Below are 17790 nucleotides of genomic sequence, written 5' to 3'. Positions count from 1 at the left end.
GATCTGGGTTCGAGCCCCTGGCTCCCCACATGCAGGGGGGAAACTTCACAAGTGGCAAAGCAGGACTTCAGGTGTCTGTCTATCTCTCTCATTCCCTCTCTATCTCCCCCCCACCCAATTTCTCCCCGAGTTATCCAATAAAATGGAAAAAGCAGCCCCCAGGAGTGGCGCATTTATACTGTTGGCACTGAGCCCCCAGTGATAACCCTGGAGGCAATAAATAAATAAATTAGGGGGCAATGATAGCGCATCAAGTTAAGTGCACATGGCACAAAGCGCAAGGTCTAGCGTAAGGATCCCAGTTTGAGCCCCCAGCTCCCCATCTGCAGGGGGTTCTCTTCACAGGTGGTGAAGCAGGTCTGCAGGTGTCTCTCTTTCTCTCCCCCCTCTGTCTTCCCCTCCTCTCTCCATTTCTCTCTGTCCTATCCAACAACAAAAGCAATAACAACAACAGGGGCAACAAAATGGAAAAAGTGGCCTCAAGGAGCAGTGCATTTGTAGTGGAGGCACTGAGCCTGGGTGATGGCCCTGGTGGCAAATAAATAAATAAATAAGGAGAGAGACACCTGCAGTCCTGTTCCATCACTCATGAAGCTTCTGCCCTGCAGGTGGGGAGTGGGGGGCTCAAACCCAGGTCCTTGCACACTGTAAGGTGCACACTTTACCAGGTGCACTGCCAGCCAGCCTGTCCCATTGAGCTCTGAAAGGCCATGCTATCAAGCCTCAGACAGATGTTGGTGCTGGGACTGGCAGTGCCGAGAACCCTGGGAATGAGCGCACGGACCTGACTCGTTGAGGAAGTGGACCGCGTGTGGAAGCTCGTTTTCATCCAGCTCCAGCTGCTTCTCCTCCACCAGCTGAAGCAGGTGCTTCCGGCCAATGACAGGAAACTCCGGGGGCACGTTCTTACGCTCTGACAGAATGACCTTCTCCAGGGCCACGTAGCAGTCGGGAACCAGCTGCCCCACCACAGGCTGGTCTTGGATCTGCACAATGACAAAGGACAACTGTGAAAACTCACCCCCCTGTCCTTCACAGGCTTCAGGTCTCCCCATTTCTACAGGAAGACATATACAGCTTATTTTAATAAGATCAAAAGGGGTGGTGCCGAGAGGTGGCGCACCTGGCTAAGCATACGTACATGTTACAATGTACAAGGACCTGGGTTCAAGCCCCAGGTCCCCACCTGTAGGGGGAAAGTTTCACAAGGGGTGAAGCAGTGTAGCAGGTATCTCTCCCTCTCTATCTCCCCTTTCCCTGTTGATTGCTGGTTGTCTCTAGCCAATAAATAAAGATAATAAAAAATTTAAAAAGAGAAGTTGGGTGTAAGATGACTAATATTTGAGGGATGCTGGGAGTTGGGTGGTAGCGCAGCGGGTTAAACGCATGTGGTGCAAAGCACAAGGACCGGCATAAGGATCCCAGTTTGAGCCCCCTGCTCCCCACCTGCAGGGGAGTCACTTCACAGGCAGTGAAGCAGGTCTGCAGGTGTCTATCTTTCTCTCCCCCTCTCTGTCTTCCCCTCCTCTCTCCATTTCTCTCTGTCCTATCCAACAATGACAACAATAATAACTACAACAATAAAACAACAAGGGCAAAAAAAGGGAATAAACAAACAAATATTTAAAAATAACAATAGCAAGTGACTCTAAAATGAACTACCAAGTAAAGTAGCATGAAAATACTTTGCAAAAAACCCACAGCATACTCAACAGAGTACTATGCAGCAGCAGAAAGGGGTGGTTTTGTGTCCTTTGGGATAGAGGGGATGGAATTGGAGAAGATGAAGCTCAGTGAAGCAAGTAAGGAGGTGAGGAGTGACTACAGAATGTTTCACTCATATACAGAATAGAGATAACTGAGTATATGAACGAACACACACACACACACACACACACACACACACACACAATCTAAATGTCAACCTATTTCCAAGACTATGGGAGAACTATAGTGCTTATCTATAGGGGGTAAGAATAGGGAAACAGACCTTTGGTGACAGGAGTGGTGAAAAAAAAAAGACTAGTGAGGGGCCAGGAGGTGGCATAGCCAGCTAAGCACTCACATTACAGTGTGGAAGGACCCAGGTTCAAGCCCATGACCTTCACCTACAGGGGTGAAGATTCACAAGTGATGAAGCAGGGCTGCAAGTGACTCTCTCCCTATCCCACCCACCCTTCCCTCCTAGTTTCTCTCTGCCTCTATTCAATAATGTGTGTGTGTGTGTGTGTGTATATATATATATATATATATAGGATTAATGGTTTATTGAACAGTAAAATACACTAGTTTGTACATGCATAACATTTCTCAGTTTTCCACATAACAATTCAACCCCCCACCAGGTCCTCCTCTGCCATCATGTTCCTGGACTCTGAAGTGGGGTGTTTCAGGTCCCCCATGCCAGAGTCTTTTACTTTGGTGCAATACATTGTTTTTTAATGAAAGAGATTTAGAGCAAAAGAGAAAGAGGAGAAAAAAAAAGAGACAGGAGAGAATGAGGCTAGTTCTGGTTTATGGTGGTGCTGGGAATTGAACCTGAGACTCCAGAGCCTCATGCATGAAAATGTTCTACATAACCATTATGCTATCTTCCCAGTACTTTCAAAATTCATGAAAAATTCTAGTGAAGTGAGCATAATGAAAAATAACAATCCTTTATCTGGATCTTCATCATGAACAGGCCATCTTGCTGTCAAAAGAACACAAGAAAGCAGATCCTCTGTGAATGCAGTCTAAAGGTTTGGGACCAGGTGATTGCTTCTCCACTGTACATGCACACTGACAGATTGATCCATACTTCCAGCCTGTTTCCATCTTTTCCTAGTTGGGTAGGGCTCTGGGGTGGTGGATTTCCAGGACACATCGGTGAGATCATTTGCCCAGGGAAGTGAGGCTGGCATCATGGTAACATCTGCAACTTGGTGGCTGAGGCTGTAGATGTTTCATCTGTAGATTATGTGTCCAATTCAATCTCTTGTTGTATTCAACTGTTTTGGGGAGAGTGCTGATCTGATTATGGGTATTCTGTAAACAACACCTCCTTTTGTACCCCATAAAGAACTTTATTCCATACTCTTAGAGGTGGAGAAATGTTAGAGAAAGATGACCAGAGGACTCTGAAACCCAATTCCATCAGGACCCCAGATGCCCAGGAAGCAAGTCCTCGCTAGGTTGAGGTGGAAGCACATGGCGGGAGCTGGATCTGCGCATGCGATCATAAATATATTTTTAAAAAGTATTCTCGGATCAGTGAACCCCAATGACCACACACACACACACACACACACACACACACACACGAGCACACTTTCTATTTTTAAGATATTTCCCACATTTTTTCTTTCCTTGAAAATTAATTCTTTTTAAAAAAAATTCTGTTAGTTCCCACCCCCAGAGTTCCATGTCCCATCCCCTCTACTGGAAGCTCCCTGTTCTTTATCCCTCTGGGAGTATGGAAATCAATTTTTAGAACAGTAACTAAAATATCTATGAGAACCACCAGGTGGCAAACTTGCCCCAAACTTTCAATTCATAAACTTTGCTTCCTGATGTAACAGGAAGGGGTGCCAGGTGGTGGCAAACTGGGGTAAGTGTACATAATATGAAGAGCATGGATACTGGTTGGAGGTCCTGGTTCCCCACCTGTAGCGGGGGGGGGGGGGTGTCACTTCACAATCGGTGAAGCATTTCTGCAGGTGTCTTTCTCTCCCTCTCTGACTTCCCCTCCCATCTCAATTTCTCTATGTCCTATCCAAAAAAAATGGCCACAGGAACAGTGGATTTATAGTGCAGGCACCAAGTTCCAGTGATACTCTGGAGGGGGGAAAAAGATGGGGACCAGGCAGTGGTACACCTGGTCAAGCACTCACATTGCAGTGCGCAAGGACCGAGATTCGAGCCCCTGGTCCCCACCTGCAGGGGGAAGCTTCATAAGTGGAGAAGCAGGGCTGCAGGTGTCTCTCTCCCTCTCTATCTCCTCCTCCTCTCTCAATATCTCTGTCTCTATCCATAATAAATAAAAGTAAAAAAGAAGCTGAGTGTCCTCTCTCCCTCTCTCTTTCTGTTTTTCACACACATTAACTTGTTCTGTATCTATTTGCAACTAGAATATTTATGATATTATTATTATTTTATTTTTATTATTATCTTTATTATTGGATAGAGATAGCCAGAAATGGAGAAGGAAGGGGAAATCACAGAGAGGGAGAGAGAGGGAGAAAGGCAGAAAGAAACCTGCAGTCCTGCTTTACCACTTATGAGGCTTTCCCCCTGCAGGTGAGGACCCAGGTGTAACAACACAGTATTAAGTGTTCCACCAGATGTGCCACCACCCAGCCCCAGGACCTTTATAATCTTAACTTACAGCAGCAATACCATTGCCTGCATATTGATCTCTGAATAAGTATTACAAAGATTGTCTCCATTTATTTTCCCAGAAAAATCAAACATAGTTCTGCCAACCACCACTTTTCCTCCATAGTAGGATCAAAAAAACTTTGAGCTGACGTTTATTTTTAGCCCAAAGAGGAAAGCTCCATATTCAAGCAAACACAAGTGTTGTGGCACTACCGAGGGCTGGGCTCCATAGGTCGTGGCTGTGCTGTGAGTAATGGGGCTGCTGGTCTGAGCTCTGTACTCTGTCCATCATCGGGTCACCCACAGACCACAGGTCTGCTCCAGGGTCTGACAGACAATGGGGAGTGAGGGGGAGATAGGAAGGAATGGCAGAGATTCAAGGTCCCAACTCTACTGAGTGGTCAGGGTGCCCACCATCACTTGTCATCTCCAACAGGGACAGCATCACAAGCCCTCTTGTGGGGCTTTCCAGGACCTTGCCCTTACTGGAGAGCAGCAATGACAGGGACTCCCCACTCTCTGAAGGGAGGCTATTAACCCACTCTAGGCTGCACTCATTTCAGGACCCGTCTTCCTCCAATGGCAGATAACCATACTCCCAGAGGAATAAAGAACATGGAAGACAGGTCCTGAAATGCGTGCAGCCTAGAGTGTTCCCAGCTGTGATCATGGAGTGTGAGCTCAGACTGACAGGGACTCAGAGGTCACACAGGCTCCTGTGCTAAATATGAATATATATGGGCTCTGAGTCTGGTTGATGGGATAATAGTTAATTTTATTTGCACCTTTTTTTCAAGATTGGGAGTGACTCTCAGCCCTAGTCCAACTTTCTAGCCCTCTGCTCTACTCTGACACCATCTTCTCAGATAATATCCAACTCCACATTAGCTATCAAACTCAAGCAAAAACTATGATAGTTGTGGGTCCCTGGGAACATGCCTAAAATAGACTTCCTAGCTTCCTTCCACCCTAACATCCCTATTTTCATATATTCTGGTCCTACTTCTTGGCTCCTCTTCATTAATCATTTTGTTCCGCTTTATGTCTCACTGCCTTTCAGCTTCCAAGCTGAAGATGCTACCATGACACCACCCAGACTCCCCTGGACAGATGACTCCACCAATGCACCCTGGAACCTTCCCTGCCCAGAGCCCTGCCCCACTAGGGAAAGAGAGAGACAGGCTAGGGGTTTGGAGCCACCTGCTAACACCCATGTCCAGTGGAGAAGCAATTACAGAAGCCAGAACTCTCACCTTCTGCTCCTCATAAAGAATTTTGATACATATTCTCAGAGAGGGAGAAATGTTTGGGGAAAGACAATCAGAGGACCCTGAACCCCAACTCCCATCAACATCCAGAGAGAGAAGAGGAAAAAAGAAAGGATATTCAGAAGTAGTAATAGGTGTAGGTATGACCTGGACAGGAAGAGAAGAAAGGACTATAGGAAAAAATGAGTAAATATATACAAATATAGACAGATAGTTGTAGAAATAACAGTTAACCCATATCTGCAAGTTGGAAGAACTGCTGTAGATGCCAATGGAAGAATGGGAGTCAGAGCTCCTCTAGTGGTGGGAATGGTATGAAATTATCCCCGTTATCTTATAGTTTTTTGTAAATCAATGTTAAATTGCTAACACAATTAAAAAAAAAGGTGGTCCAAGGGCTTCCTTGTCAATAGGGCCAAATGACAGGTACACCAGCACCTGCACTTGGCAGGGCTGCAGGGGTCTCTCTGTCTCCCTATCTCTCACACCCCTCTCAGTTTCTCTATGTCCCTATCATAAACAAGAAAAGAAAGAACAAAAGGGAACAAAATGGCCATCAGGAGCAGTGGATCCCTCATGCATGTACTGAGCCCCAGTGACAACTCTGCAGATAAGTAAGTATATACATATAACAGCAAAATCCTTTAAGTGCAAGAATTCTCTCAGAAGATGGCCATGTGGAGCCCTGGAACATTTAATGCAGTAGAGAAGTCCTGTGTATCAGGGGCTGGGTGGTGGCACACCTGGTTGAGCACACATGTTACAGCGCACAAGGACCCAGTCCCCACCTGCAGGAGGAAATTTTTGCAAGTGGTAAAACAGGGCTGCAAGCGTCTCTCTTTCTCTTTTCCTGTCTCAATTTCTGGCTGTCTCTATTCAATACATAAGTAAAGATAATAACAAAAAAGTAAGCGAGAGAGAAAGTCTGTATATCTGGCATGTACACATTGGCATGTAGACATTGCGTTACTCTCCAGTCACACATCTCACAGAGGAGAGCAGTATCACTAGCATGTCAGGGCCTTTCTTCTTACATCAAGGACATCAGGAACATACCAAGGCAACTGTCTGAGCTGCGGTGATGGGGTGTGGAAGCTACAAATGTGCAAAGCCTTCCATGAGCAGCCACAGGCTAGCACCTTATACAGGGCTCCCAAGGTCCTGGGCAGGAAAGCCGTCTTGGAACTAAGCTAAGAGGTGGCACAAGGGTCATGGAAAGGTAGAGGGACCCCACTGATATGGTGCTGACATCCCAGTGATGACCACAGTCTCCTTCCTCTGTGCCAGTAGGAGCTGAGAATAGACTTGCCCAACAGTGATCTCTTCAGCACATCTATCAGCAAAGCTGACACCTGCTGCTCTGCCAGGCCCTCAGGAAATTTCTCCTCCTGCAACTACTACTAAAAAAAAAAAAGTGTTAGCCCAGGGGCCCGGTGATGATGCACACAGTATTAAGTGCAAGGACCTGCTCAATGATCCAGGTGCAAGCCCCCGCTCCCCACTTGCAAGGGGGCTGCTTCACAAGTGGTGAAAGAGAGTTACAGGTGTCTTTCTGACTCTCTCCCTCTCTCTATCTCCCCCTACTGTCTCAATTTCTCTCTGTCCTGTCCAATAAAATGGAAAAAATAGCCGCGAGAAGCAGTGGATCCATAGTGCCTGCACTGGGCCACAGCAATAACCCTGGAGGCAAAAAAAAAAAAAAAAAAAACCAAGACCTTATCAAAAACCTTCCCAAGAATAAAAGTCCTGGACCAGATGGTTTTACAAATGAATTCTACAAAACCTTCAAATAACTAATACCTCTACTTTTTAAAGTCTTCCAGAAGATTGAAAACACTGCAATACTCCCTTCCAGCTTAATGAAGCCAACATCACTTTGATACCAAAAGCAGACAGGGTCACAACCAAAAAAGAAAACTACAGACCAATATCTCTGATGAACATAGATGCTAAAATACTGAACAAAATCCTAGTCAACCAGATACAGCAGTAGATTAAAAAGACTGTTCATCATGACCAAGTGGGGTTTATCCCAGGCATGCAAGGTTGGTTTAATATATGTAAATTAATCAACGTGATCAACCACATCAACAAAAGCAAGACCAAAAACCACATGGTCATATCAATAGATGCAGAGAAAGCCTTCGGCAAAATACAACATCTCTTTATGATCAAAACACTACAGAAAATGGGAATAGATAAAAATTCCTGAAGATAGTGGAGTCTATATATAGCAAACCTACAGCCAACATCATACTCGATGGTGAAAAACTGGAAGCATTTCCCTCAGATCAGGTACTAGACAGGGTTGCCCACTATCACCATTATTATTCAATATAGTGTTGAAAGTTCTTGCCATAGCAATCAGGCAGGAGCAAGGAATTAAAAGCATACAGATTGGAAGAAAAGAAGTCAAACTCTCCCTATTTGCAGATGACATGATAGTATACATAGAAAAGCCTATGGAATCCAGCAAGAAGCTTTTGGAAATCATCAGGCAATACAGTAAGGTGTCAGGCTATAAAATTAACACTCAAAAGTCAGTGGCATTCCTCTATGCAAACACTAAGTTACAAGAAGATGACATCCAGAAATAATTCCTTTTACTATAACAACAAAAACAATAAAATATCTAGGAGTAAACCTAACCAAAGAAGAGAAACACCTGTATACTGAACATGATGAGTCACTACTCAAGGAAACTGCAAAAGGCACAAAGAAGTGGAAAGATGTTCTATGTTCATGGGTTGAAAGAATTAACATCATCAAAATGAATATACTACCCAGAGCCATATACAAATTTAATGCTATCCCCATCAAGATCCCAACCACACTTTTTAGGAGAATAGAACAAATGCTACAAATGTTTATCTGGAACCAGAAAAGACCTAGAATTGCCAAAACAATCTTGAGAAGAAAGAACAGAACTGGAGGCCCTATAATTATATTCTAGGGCCATTGTCATCAAAACTGCTTGGTACTGGAACATGAATAGACACACAGACCAGTGGAAGAGAATTGAGAGCCCAGAAGTGAGCCCCCATACCTATGGACATCTAATCTTTGACAAAAGTGCCCAGACTACTAAATGGGGAAAGCAGAGTCTCTTCAACAAATGGTGTTGGAAAAAATGGGTTGAAACATGCAGAAGAATGAAACTGAAGCACTTTATTTCACCAAATACAAAAGTAAATTCCAAGTGGATCAAGGACTTGGATGTTAGACCAGAAACTATCAGATATGTAGAGGAAAATATTAGCAGAACTCTTCACATAAATTTTAAAGGCATCTTCAATGAAATTAATCCAATTACAAAAAATACTAAGGCAAGCATAAACTAATGGGACTACATTAAATTTAAAAACTTCTGAACAGCAAAAGAAACCACTACCCAAACCAAGAGATCCCTCACAGAATGGGAGAAGATCTTTATATGCGATACATCAGACAAGAGGTTAATAACCAGAATATATAAAGAGCTTGCCAAACTAAACAACAAAAAAACAAATAACCCCATCCAAAAATGGGGGGAGGACATGGACAGAATATTCACCACAGAAATGATCCAAAAGGCCGAGAAACACATGAAAAGATGGTCCACGTCTTTGATTGTCAGAGAAATGCAAATAAAGACAACAATGAGATACCACTTCACTCCTGTGAGAATGTCATACATCAGAAAAGGTAGCAGCAGTAAATGCTGGAGCAATTGTGGGGTCAAAGGAACACTCCTGCACAGCTGGTGGGAATGTCAAGTGGTCTAGCCTCTGTGGACAACAGTCTGGAGAACTCTCAGAAGGCTAGAAATGGACCTACCCTATGATCCTGCAATTCCTCTCCTGGGAATATATTCTGAGGAACCCAACACACCTATCCAAAAAGATCTGTGTACACATATGTTCTTTTTTTAAAAAATATTTATTTTATTTATTTATTCCCTTTTGTTGCCCTTGTTGTTTTATTGTTGTAGTTATTATTGTTGTTGTCGTTGTTGGATAGGACAGAGAGAAATGGAGAGAGGAGGGGAAGACAGAGAGGAGGAGAGAAAGATAGACACCTGCAGACCTGCTTCACTGCCTGTGAAGCGACTCCCCTGCAGGTGGGGAGCCGGGGTTCGAACCGGGATCCTTATGCCGGTCCTTGTGCTTTGCGCCACCTGCGCTTAACCCGTTGCACTACAGCCCGACTCCCTACACATATGTTCTTAGCAGCACAATTTGTAATAGTCAAAACCTGGAAGCAACCCAGGTGTCCAACAACAGATGAGTGGCTGAGCAAGTTGTGGTATATATACACAATGGAATACTACTCAGCTATCAAAAATGGTGACTTCACCGTTTTCAGCTGATCTTGGATGGACCTTGAAAAATTCATGTTAAGTGAAACAAGTCAGAAACAAAAGGATGAATATGGGATGATCTCACTCTCAGGCAGAAGTTGAAAAACAAGATCAGAAGAGAAAACACAAGTAGAACCTGAACTGCAATTGGCGTATTGCATCAAAGTAAAAGACTCTGGGGTGGTTGGGAGGAGAGAATACAGGTCCAAAAAGGATGATAGAGGACCTAGTGGGGGTTGTATTGCTATATGGAACACTGGGAAATGTTATGCATGTACAACTACTATATTTACTGTCAAATGTAAAACATTTATTCCCCAATAAAGAAATTTAAAAAAAAACTAAGACAAACAAACAAAATGTATTCCAAGACTGAGGGAGAATTCAAAGGGGGCCTCCCCGAGCAGGAAGGGCAACAGAGAAGATGAAGATAAGCCTATGGCAAAGACCAGAGGAGAAAGACAGTCCCAAGAGGATGAGAGAATGTCCACCCTGCCATCACGCTCATCATCCTGATTCACTCACCACGGGGAGAACAGCCCAAGAGACAGAAACCCTCTGATGCTCTCAGCTTCTCTCAGGACACTCGAACCCTTGTTTTGTTTTTAATTATATTTATCTGATAGAGACAGCCAGAAATCAAGAGGAAGAAGGATACAGAGAGGGAGCCAGAGACACACCTGCAGTCCTACTTCACCACTCATGAAGCTTTCCCCCTGCTGAGGGAGACCAGTGGCTTGAACCTGGATCCTTGTGCACTGTAATGTGTGTGCTTAACCTGGTGTGCCACTGCCTGGCCCCCTCCTCCAGTCATTTTTCTTCTCTTTTCTTTGGGTTCAACATCCAGCATGGCACAGGTAAGTCCTTTTAAAAATTTAAAGTCCTGTGGCCGGGGAGATGGTGCAGTGGATAATGGATTGGTCTCTCAAGCCTAAGGTCCCGAGTTCAATTCCCAGCAGCACATGTACCTGAATGATATCTGGTTCTCTCTCTCTCCCTGTCTTTTTCACTAATAAAGAAATAAAAATTTAAAAAATATTATTTCTAAAATAAATAAATAAATAGAAAGTCCTTTCCCTGTGCTAACATGAGGAAACCTGACATTTTCAATATTCTTGACTTCTACAGGATGTGAGAATTCAGGACTCGCCTCTCTCCACCAGCCCGCCGCATGTTACCTTAAAGTTCAGGCTCTCGTTGATGATGGTCTTGCGCAGCTTGGCTAAGGCGTCAGACTCCTCCGTGGCATTCACAAAGTGGTAGTCACGGATGGCCGGGAAGCCTCGCTTGTTGAGCAGCTCCTTAGTGATCTTGCTGATGCAGGTTCTGCGCTGCCTCTCGTCTGACACATCCAGGTGCGTTCCCACGAGGATCACTGGGGAGGAGGAGGCCCGGGCCTGCAGGGAGGAAGCACTGTCATCCACATCCAGACTGCTCACCTGCCCACAGCCCCTGACCCGGGGAGGAGGGCCCCACTGACTCCTCTCCTCACACCCAAACCTGAGCAGACACACCATGCCAAGAGCCCTATGAAGTCACTTTGTGCTCCTTCTTCATGCTCCTACCACCTCCTTCCCAGATTGCAGGGCTGCCACGGGGCTTGGTTCTTGACATTCTTGACATTTTGATGTCTTAAAGTGAGCTATTTTCTCTCTTTTTAAAAAGCTTTAAAATTTATTATTTACTAAATAACAAAGATAAATTGAGAGGAGGGGAGATAGGGAGAGAGACAGAGACACCTGAAGTCCTGCTTCGCCTCTCATGAAGTCTTCCCCCTGCAGCTGGGGACCAGGGGCTTGAACCCGGGTCCTTCCACATACTGTATCAGCTGAGCTCAACCATGTGCATCACAGCCTGGCCCCCTGACTTTCACTGTCTCATTGCAGGTTACCCTATGATCTAGGAAACCAAGTGTCAACATGACCTGCTGCTGTTAGGAAAACAAACTAAATCTCCTCCATAAAACTTTTATTTTTTTAATATTTATTTTATTTATTTATTCCCTTTTGTTGCCCTTGTTGTTTTATTGTTGTAGTTATTATTGTTGTCGTCGTTGTTGGATAGGACAGAGAGAAATGGAGAGAGGGAGGGGAAGACAGAGAGGAGGAGAGAAAGATAGACACCTGCAGACCTGCTTCACTGCCTGTGAAGCGACTCCCCTGCAGGTGGGGAGCCGGGGCTCGAACCGGGATCCTTATGCCGGTCCTTGTGCTTTGCGCCACCTGCGCTTAACCCGCTGCGCTACAGCCCGACTCCCCATAAAACTTTTAAAAGGCATCTGTTTACTTACTTACTTACTTGGGACAGAGACATGAGAGGGAAGGGGAGACAATGAGGTAAAGACACACACACACACACACACAGAGAGAGAGAGAGAGAGACCTGCAGCCTTGCTTCACCATTCATGAAGCTTGCCCCCAGCTGGTGGGGGACCAGGGGCTTGAACCTGAGTCCTTGTGCACTATAACATGTGTGTTAAACCAGGTGTGCCACCTGGGCCCGTGAGCTATTCTCTAAATGCATTTTGAACTTCTTTTTAAAAAGATTTATTTGACACCAGGATTATCACTAGGGCTCTCTATATACCTGCATGACAAATACACAACTTCCTGTGGCCTTCTTCCTTCCTTCCTTCCTTCCTTCCTTCCTTCCTTCCTTCCTTCCTTCCTTCTTTTTATTTGACAGGACAGAGAGAAACTGAGAGGGCAAGGGTAGACAGCATAATGATTATGGAAAGAGACTCTCAAGCCTGAGGTTTCCAAGTCCCAGGTACAATCCCCTGCAACACCATAAGCCAGAACTGAGCAGTGTTCTGGTAAAAGATAGATACATAGATAGATAGATAGATAGATAGATAGATAGATAGATAGATAGATAGATAGACAGAGAAAGAGAGAGAGAGAGAGAGAAAGAGACAGACAGAGAGAGAGAGAGACTGAGAGGGGAAGGCAAGATAAGGAGAGAAAAAGACAGACAACTGCAGCCCTATTTCATCACTGGTAAAGCTTCTTCCTGCAGGTGGGGAGCAGAGGCTTGAACCCAAGTATTTGTGCACTGTACTGTGTGAGCTCACCCTTGCTCTCTCTGACTAGCTATAACTATTAAAAAGTTTTTTTTTTAATTGCCCCACCAAAACATAGTTAGCAATCAAAGCATGTGCCTGGCTGTTCTAATAGAACCTCTTTCTGGACTTGACTCAGGAAAGCCATGGTCCTAGGCAGTTCTGTAAAGCAAGTCCCAAGGAGGCAGAGGACGAAAAGCAAGTCCCAAGGAGGCAGAGGACGAGCTAACCAGACAGCAGGACCAAGAGTGAAACCACAGGGCCCACTGAATTGGGTTCCCTCTCTACTGATCTGCAGGACTTGAGCTGAACTCCCACTGAGGACATGTGCTAATGCCGGGGTCTGTTCTTAACTGGAAGGCAGGGAAGTTAAAACATAAATACAGATGTATTCATATTTATTGTAACTTACAAGGGTTTTAAGGGTCTCTTATATAACCCCAAATGCAACATTTTTCTATTAGAACTTCACTGCTATGAAAATTTTAGTGCTTCTGGCTCTTTTTAAAAAAAAAGTGATTTGAGGGGGCTGGGTTGTGGTGCACCTGGTTAAGCACACACATTACAGTGCACAAGGACCCAGGTCCAAGTCCCTGGTCCCCACTTGCAGAGTATATACTTCATGAGTGGTAAAGCAGGGCTGCAAGTGTCTCTCTCTCTCCTCCTCCCCTCTCAATTTCTCTCTGTCCTATCCAATAAAATAGCAAGAAAAAAAGAAAAGAATCAATTGCCATCAGGAGCAGTGGCTTCATAGTTTTGGCACCAAGTCCCAGCGATAATCCTGGTGACAATTAAAATCAAACTGAGGTGAAGAGACTGAAGTAGTTGCTTACCCAAACATGCAACAAGAATAACCATCCATTTTCCTATAATCAGAAGGTCACCTTTATGTTGAAAAGCCATGGCTTCATGGCGTCCACCTCGGACGGCCCCTTGCTGAGGTCGTACACAGCCAGGTAGAGGGCTCGCGGGGTCATGAAGTGGGGGTGTGTGCTGTAGAACTCCTCCTGACCTGCACAGGGATCAGGGCTTATTCTTACCTTTCCATCTGGTGAGCAAGGGCCCTTTTCAAAAAATAAATAGTGATAATAATAACAACACCTGAGGTGGCACTGTGTACTACGATCATCCCAAAGAGAAAGAAAACCATGGGGGCTAGGCGGTGGTGCACCCAATTAAATACACATTTTACCAAGCGTGAGGACAGGGTTCAAGGCCCCAGTCCCCACCTGCAGGGAGTGTGCTTTGCAAGCAGTGAAGCAGGTCTGCAGGTGTCTATCTTTCTCTCCTTCACTCTATCTTCCCATCCTCTCTCAACTTCTCTGTCCTATCTAATAAAAATTATAAAGGGGGGAGAAAAAGAAAGAAATGGCCACTGGGAGCAATGGATTCATAGTGCTAGCACTGAGCCCCATTGATAACTCTGAAGGCAAATAATAGAAGAGAGAGAGAGAGACAGCCACTGGGTAAAGCCCCAGATGTCTACGGAGGGCCCGACGGCAGGATCCAGGCCCTCAGCTGCAGCCGGCACCTATGGGGCCTGCCCCCCCCCCGAACACCTCCATCTGGTGAGAAGGCTACCCAGGGAGAAGCAGGCAGCTTTGGGATGACCCCACAGCATCCACCAGGCAGCTCTGTAGCACTGAAGAAAATAAAGCTCAGCTTTAAGCCCCCTTCTGAGATACAGGCTGGTAAGAATCAGCGCCAAGTGGGGTGTATACCTGCGAAGTCCCAGACGTTCAGGGTGAGGTCCCGCTTCCCCCGGCCTCGGATGTGGATGGGCCAGTCCTTGACATCGATGCCCACCGTGGTCCCCGGCGCCCCTGGCTCTGACTTTTTGGTTTTCATCAGCTGGTGCAGCAAGGTGGTCTTGCCACTACCAGTGTTGCCCACCACCATGAGCTTCATCCTGTTATAGGGCACAGCCTTCTTCAACCGCTGCTGAAGAAACCTGGGGTTGGAAACACAACAGCTAAACCTAGAGGCCACACGCTTGAGACAGAGCTGAAGCCGTGCAACTGGGTATGTTGGGTACCACATCACTATGAGGTGTAGCCTGCACTGCTGCTGGACCAGCAATGTGTCTCTCTTTCTCGCTTTTTCTTTTTATTGCCATCAGGGTTATCACTGGAGCTCAGTGCCTATACTACAAATCTGACAGTCATTTTTCCTTTTTTCCCCCCTACTTTATTTTTATTTGACTGGACACAGAAAATTTGAGAGGGGAGGGGAGATAGAGAGTGAGAGAGACAGAGACACCTGCAGACCTGCTTCACCACTCCTAAAGTATATACCCTGCAGGTGGGGAAAAGGACTTAAACCCCAGTCCTTGCATACTGTAACATGTGCTGCCATCACCAGGCCTCCGTCAAATAATTTTCTAAGAGAAAGTGAGAAGCCCTGGAAGCACTAAAAGTTTCATAGCAGTTAAGTTGTAACACAGAAATGTTGCACTTGGGGGTATATATAAGAGACACTTGGGAGTTGGGCGGTAGCGCAGCAGGTTATTGCATGTGGCGCAAAGAGCAAGGACCAGCGTAAAGATCTCGGTTCCAGGCCCCGGCTCCCCATCTGCAGGAGAGTCGCTTCACAGGTGGTGAAGCAGGTCTGCAAGCATCTGTCTTTCTCTCCCCGTCTCTGTCTTCCCCTCCTCTCTCCATTTCTCTCTGTCCTATCTAACAATGATGACATCAGTAACAACAATAACTACAACAATAATAAACAAGGGCAACAAAACAGAAAATTTTAAAAAGAGGGACACTTAAAACCCTTGTAAGTCATAACAACAAATGTGTGTGTGTGTGTGTGTGTGTGTGTGTGTGTGTGTGTGTGTGTGTGTGTGTGTGTGTGTGTGTATCTGCCACTAGGGTTATCATTGGGGCTCAGTGCCAGCACTACAAATCCATGACTTCTAGCAGCCATTTTTTCCTTTTCAACTTTTTCTATATACTTTATTTTGATTTTACAGGACAGAGAGAAATTGAGATGGAAGAGGAGATAGAGAAAAAGAAAGATAAACACCTACAGACCTGCTTCACTATTTATGAAGCACTGCCCTGCAGGTAGAAGCAAGGGGTCGAACCTGGGTCCTTACGCTCGGTGATACATGTGCTTGCTTAACCCTGTGCACCAGTGCCCACCCACCCTTGCTTCTGTGCCTCTCTTTCCACACACTGTGGCCTTGCATAGACTTTGATCAGGACAAAGATGGGCAACATTGATAGAATGAGGTCTCCTTCTGAAATAATCAAAACATGCTCACAATGCTAATTAGCAGGAGATGCATAGAGATTTCACCAAACTAAAAAGGCCTAGATAATATAAAGTGTAATTTTTCAAAGGCCGTAAGACACAGAACCCAGGTAGCGTGCATGTGTGTGCTGTTATGCTGACTCCTGAATGAGGCCAGACTGAGAGCATATGTGTGCGTGACCAGGCAGATTTACATATGGCATACAGGATGCAGCTATGGCTTTTTTCATAGAAAGAATTCAGGATGTTTTATTTTTAATATTTAATTAATTTGGGTAGAGAGAGAGAAATTGAGAGAGGAGACAGAGAGTGGAAAAACAGAGAGACACCTGCAGCCCTGCTTCACCACTTGTGAAGCCTCACCCCTGCAAGTAGGGACCAGGGACATGAACCCAGGTCCTCATGCATTGTAACAAGAGCGCTCAACCAGGTACACCACCACCTGGCGCCAAGGGTGTAGTAGCTCTATAGCCCTCAAAGTCACAGACAAAAGAAATCATAAACAAGCTTAATATTCATAATATTTAATGCCTTTATTCATGTACAGCATAGAGATAGGGAGAAACTAAGGTGGAGGGAAAGACGGAGAGAGAGAGAGAGAAGGAGAGATACCTGCAGCCCCACTTTGCTACTCGCTCAGGCTGAACCCAGGTGCTCTCACCAGGGTGCGCCACCACCCAGTCCCTCAATTTAATTTCTGCACATACGGAATCAGTGCATCTTACCTGATGATGTCTTTTGCTTTACATCCCACATGTTTAAAATCGCAGTTGAGGCGCAGTTCATCCAGAGGAAGATCCCATATCTTGTTTAGCTTTCCCATTTCATTGGGAAAGGATCTGAGTTCCGAGTTGTGACTGACATCAAGAGATGTCAGGTTCTCCAGACAGCCAATCTCGGGAGGAATCTTAAGAAATAAACAAGAATATTTGGATTGAAGATTTGGGGGTCTTCATTTTGGAGAAAGCTAGTAGGTCTATTAGGTGTATTCCAAGGGGCCCGTGACCTTACTCATTTTTGCCTGAGCCTGACAGCTAACATGCAGGTGCACCCAAGGTATTGTCTGGGGAGATGGTGGCAGAGTTAGGTAAGGGACTAGAAAGCTGGATCAGGGCAGAGAGTAGCTCCCAAATATGGAGAAAGTACTCCCAGAGGGATAAAGAATAGGAAAGCTTTCAAGGGAGGGGATGGGATAAGGAGTCCTGGTGGTGGGAACTATGTGGAATTGTACCCCTCTTATCCTGTGGTCTTGTCAGTATTTCCATTTTATAAATAAACTAGAAATAAAAGAGAGAGAAAGGGCAGATCCTATAGATAGGAGGAAGGAAGGAAGGAAGGAAGGAAGGAAGGAAGGAAGGAAGGAAGGAAGGAAGGAAGGGAGGGAGAAAGGAAGGAGAGCAGAGGGGATGAGCCCATCTGAGGGGCAGACAGGTCACTCAAAGCACCATGAGAGCTGGTGCTGACCCATCTCCTGGGAAGTCCCAGAGCCTAACTCGAAAGCACTGCAGCGG

The 17790-nt window shown here is 45.4% G+C and overlaps 1 protein-coding gene across 6 annotated transcripts in view; it reads right to left on the bottom strand.

The window, feature by feature from the left end:
* LRRK2 (leucine rich repeat kinase 2) overlaps positions 1 to 17790 on the bottom strand; it is a 155947-nt gene that overhangs the window by 48827 nt on the left and 89330 nt on the right. For all 6 annotated transcript variants that reach the window (XM_060194684.1, XM_060194683.1, XM_060194682.1 and 3 more), the window contains 5 exons: positions 17005 to 17186; positions 14749 to 14978; positions 13912 to 14039; positions 11145 to 11363; positions 785 to 986 (listed from right to left, as the gene is read on the bottom strand). In XM_060194684.1, the coding sequence (XP_060050667.1) occupies positions 785 to 986; positions 11145 to 11363; positions 13912 to 14039; positions 14749 to 14978; positions 17005 to 17186 (961 nt within the window). The remainder of the gene's footprint in view (positions 1 to 784; positions 987 to 11144; positions 11364 to 13911; positions 14040 to 14748; positions 14979 to 17004; positions 17187 to 17790) is intronic.

Source organism: Erinaceus europaeus, chromosome 7, assembly GCF_950295315.1.
Source record: "Erinaceus europaeus chromosome 7, mEriEur2.1, whole genome shotgun sequence".
NCBI classification, from domain to species: domain Eukaryota; kingdom Metazoa; phylum Chordata; class Mammalia; order Eulipotyphla; family Erinaceidae; genus Erinaceus; species Erinaceus europaeus.
The sequence above is the reverse complement of the archived record's forward strand: the minus strand, read 5'-3'. Positions and strand labels throughout refer to the sequence as shown.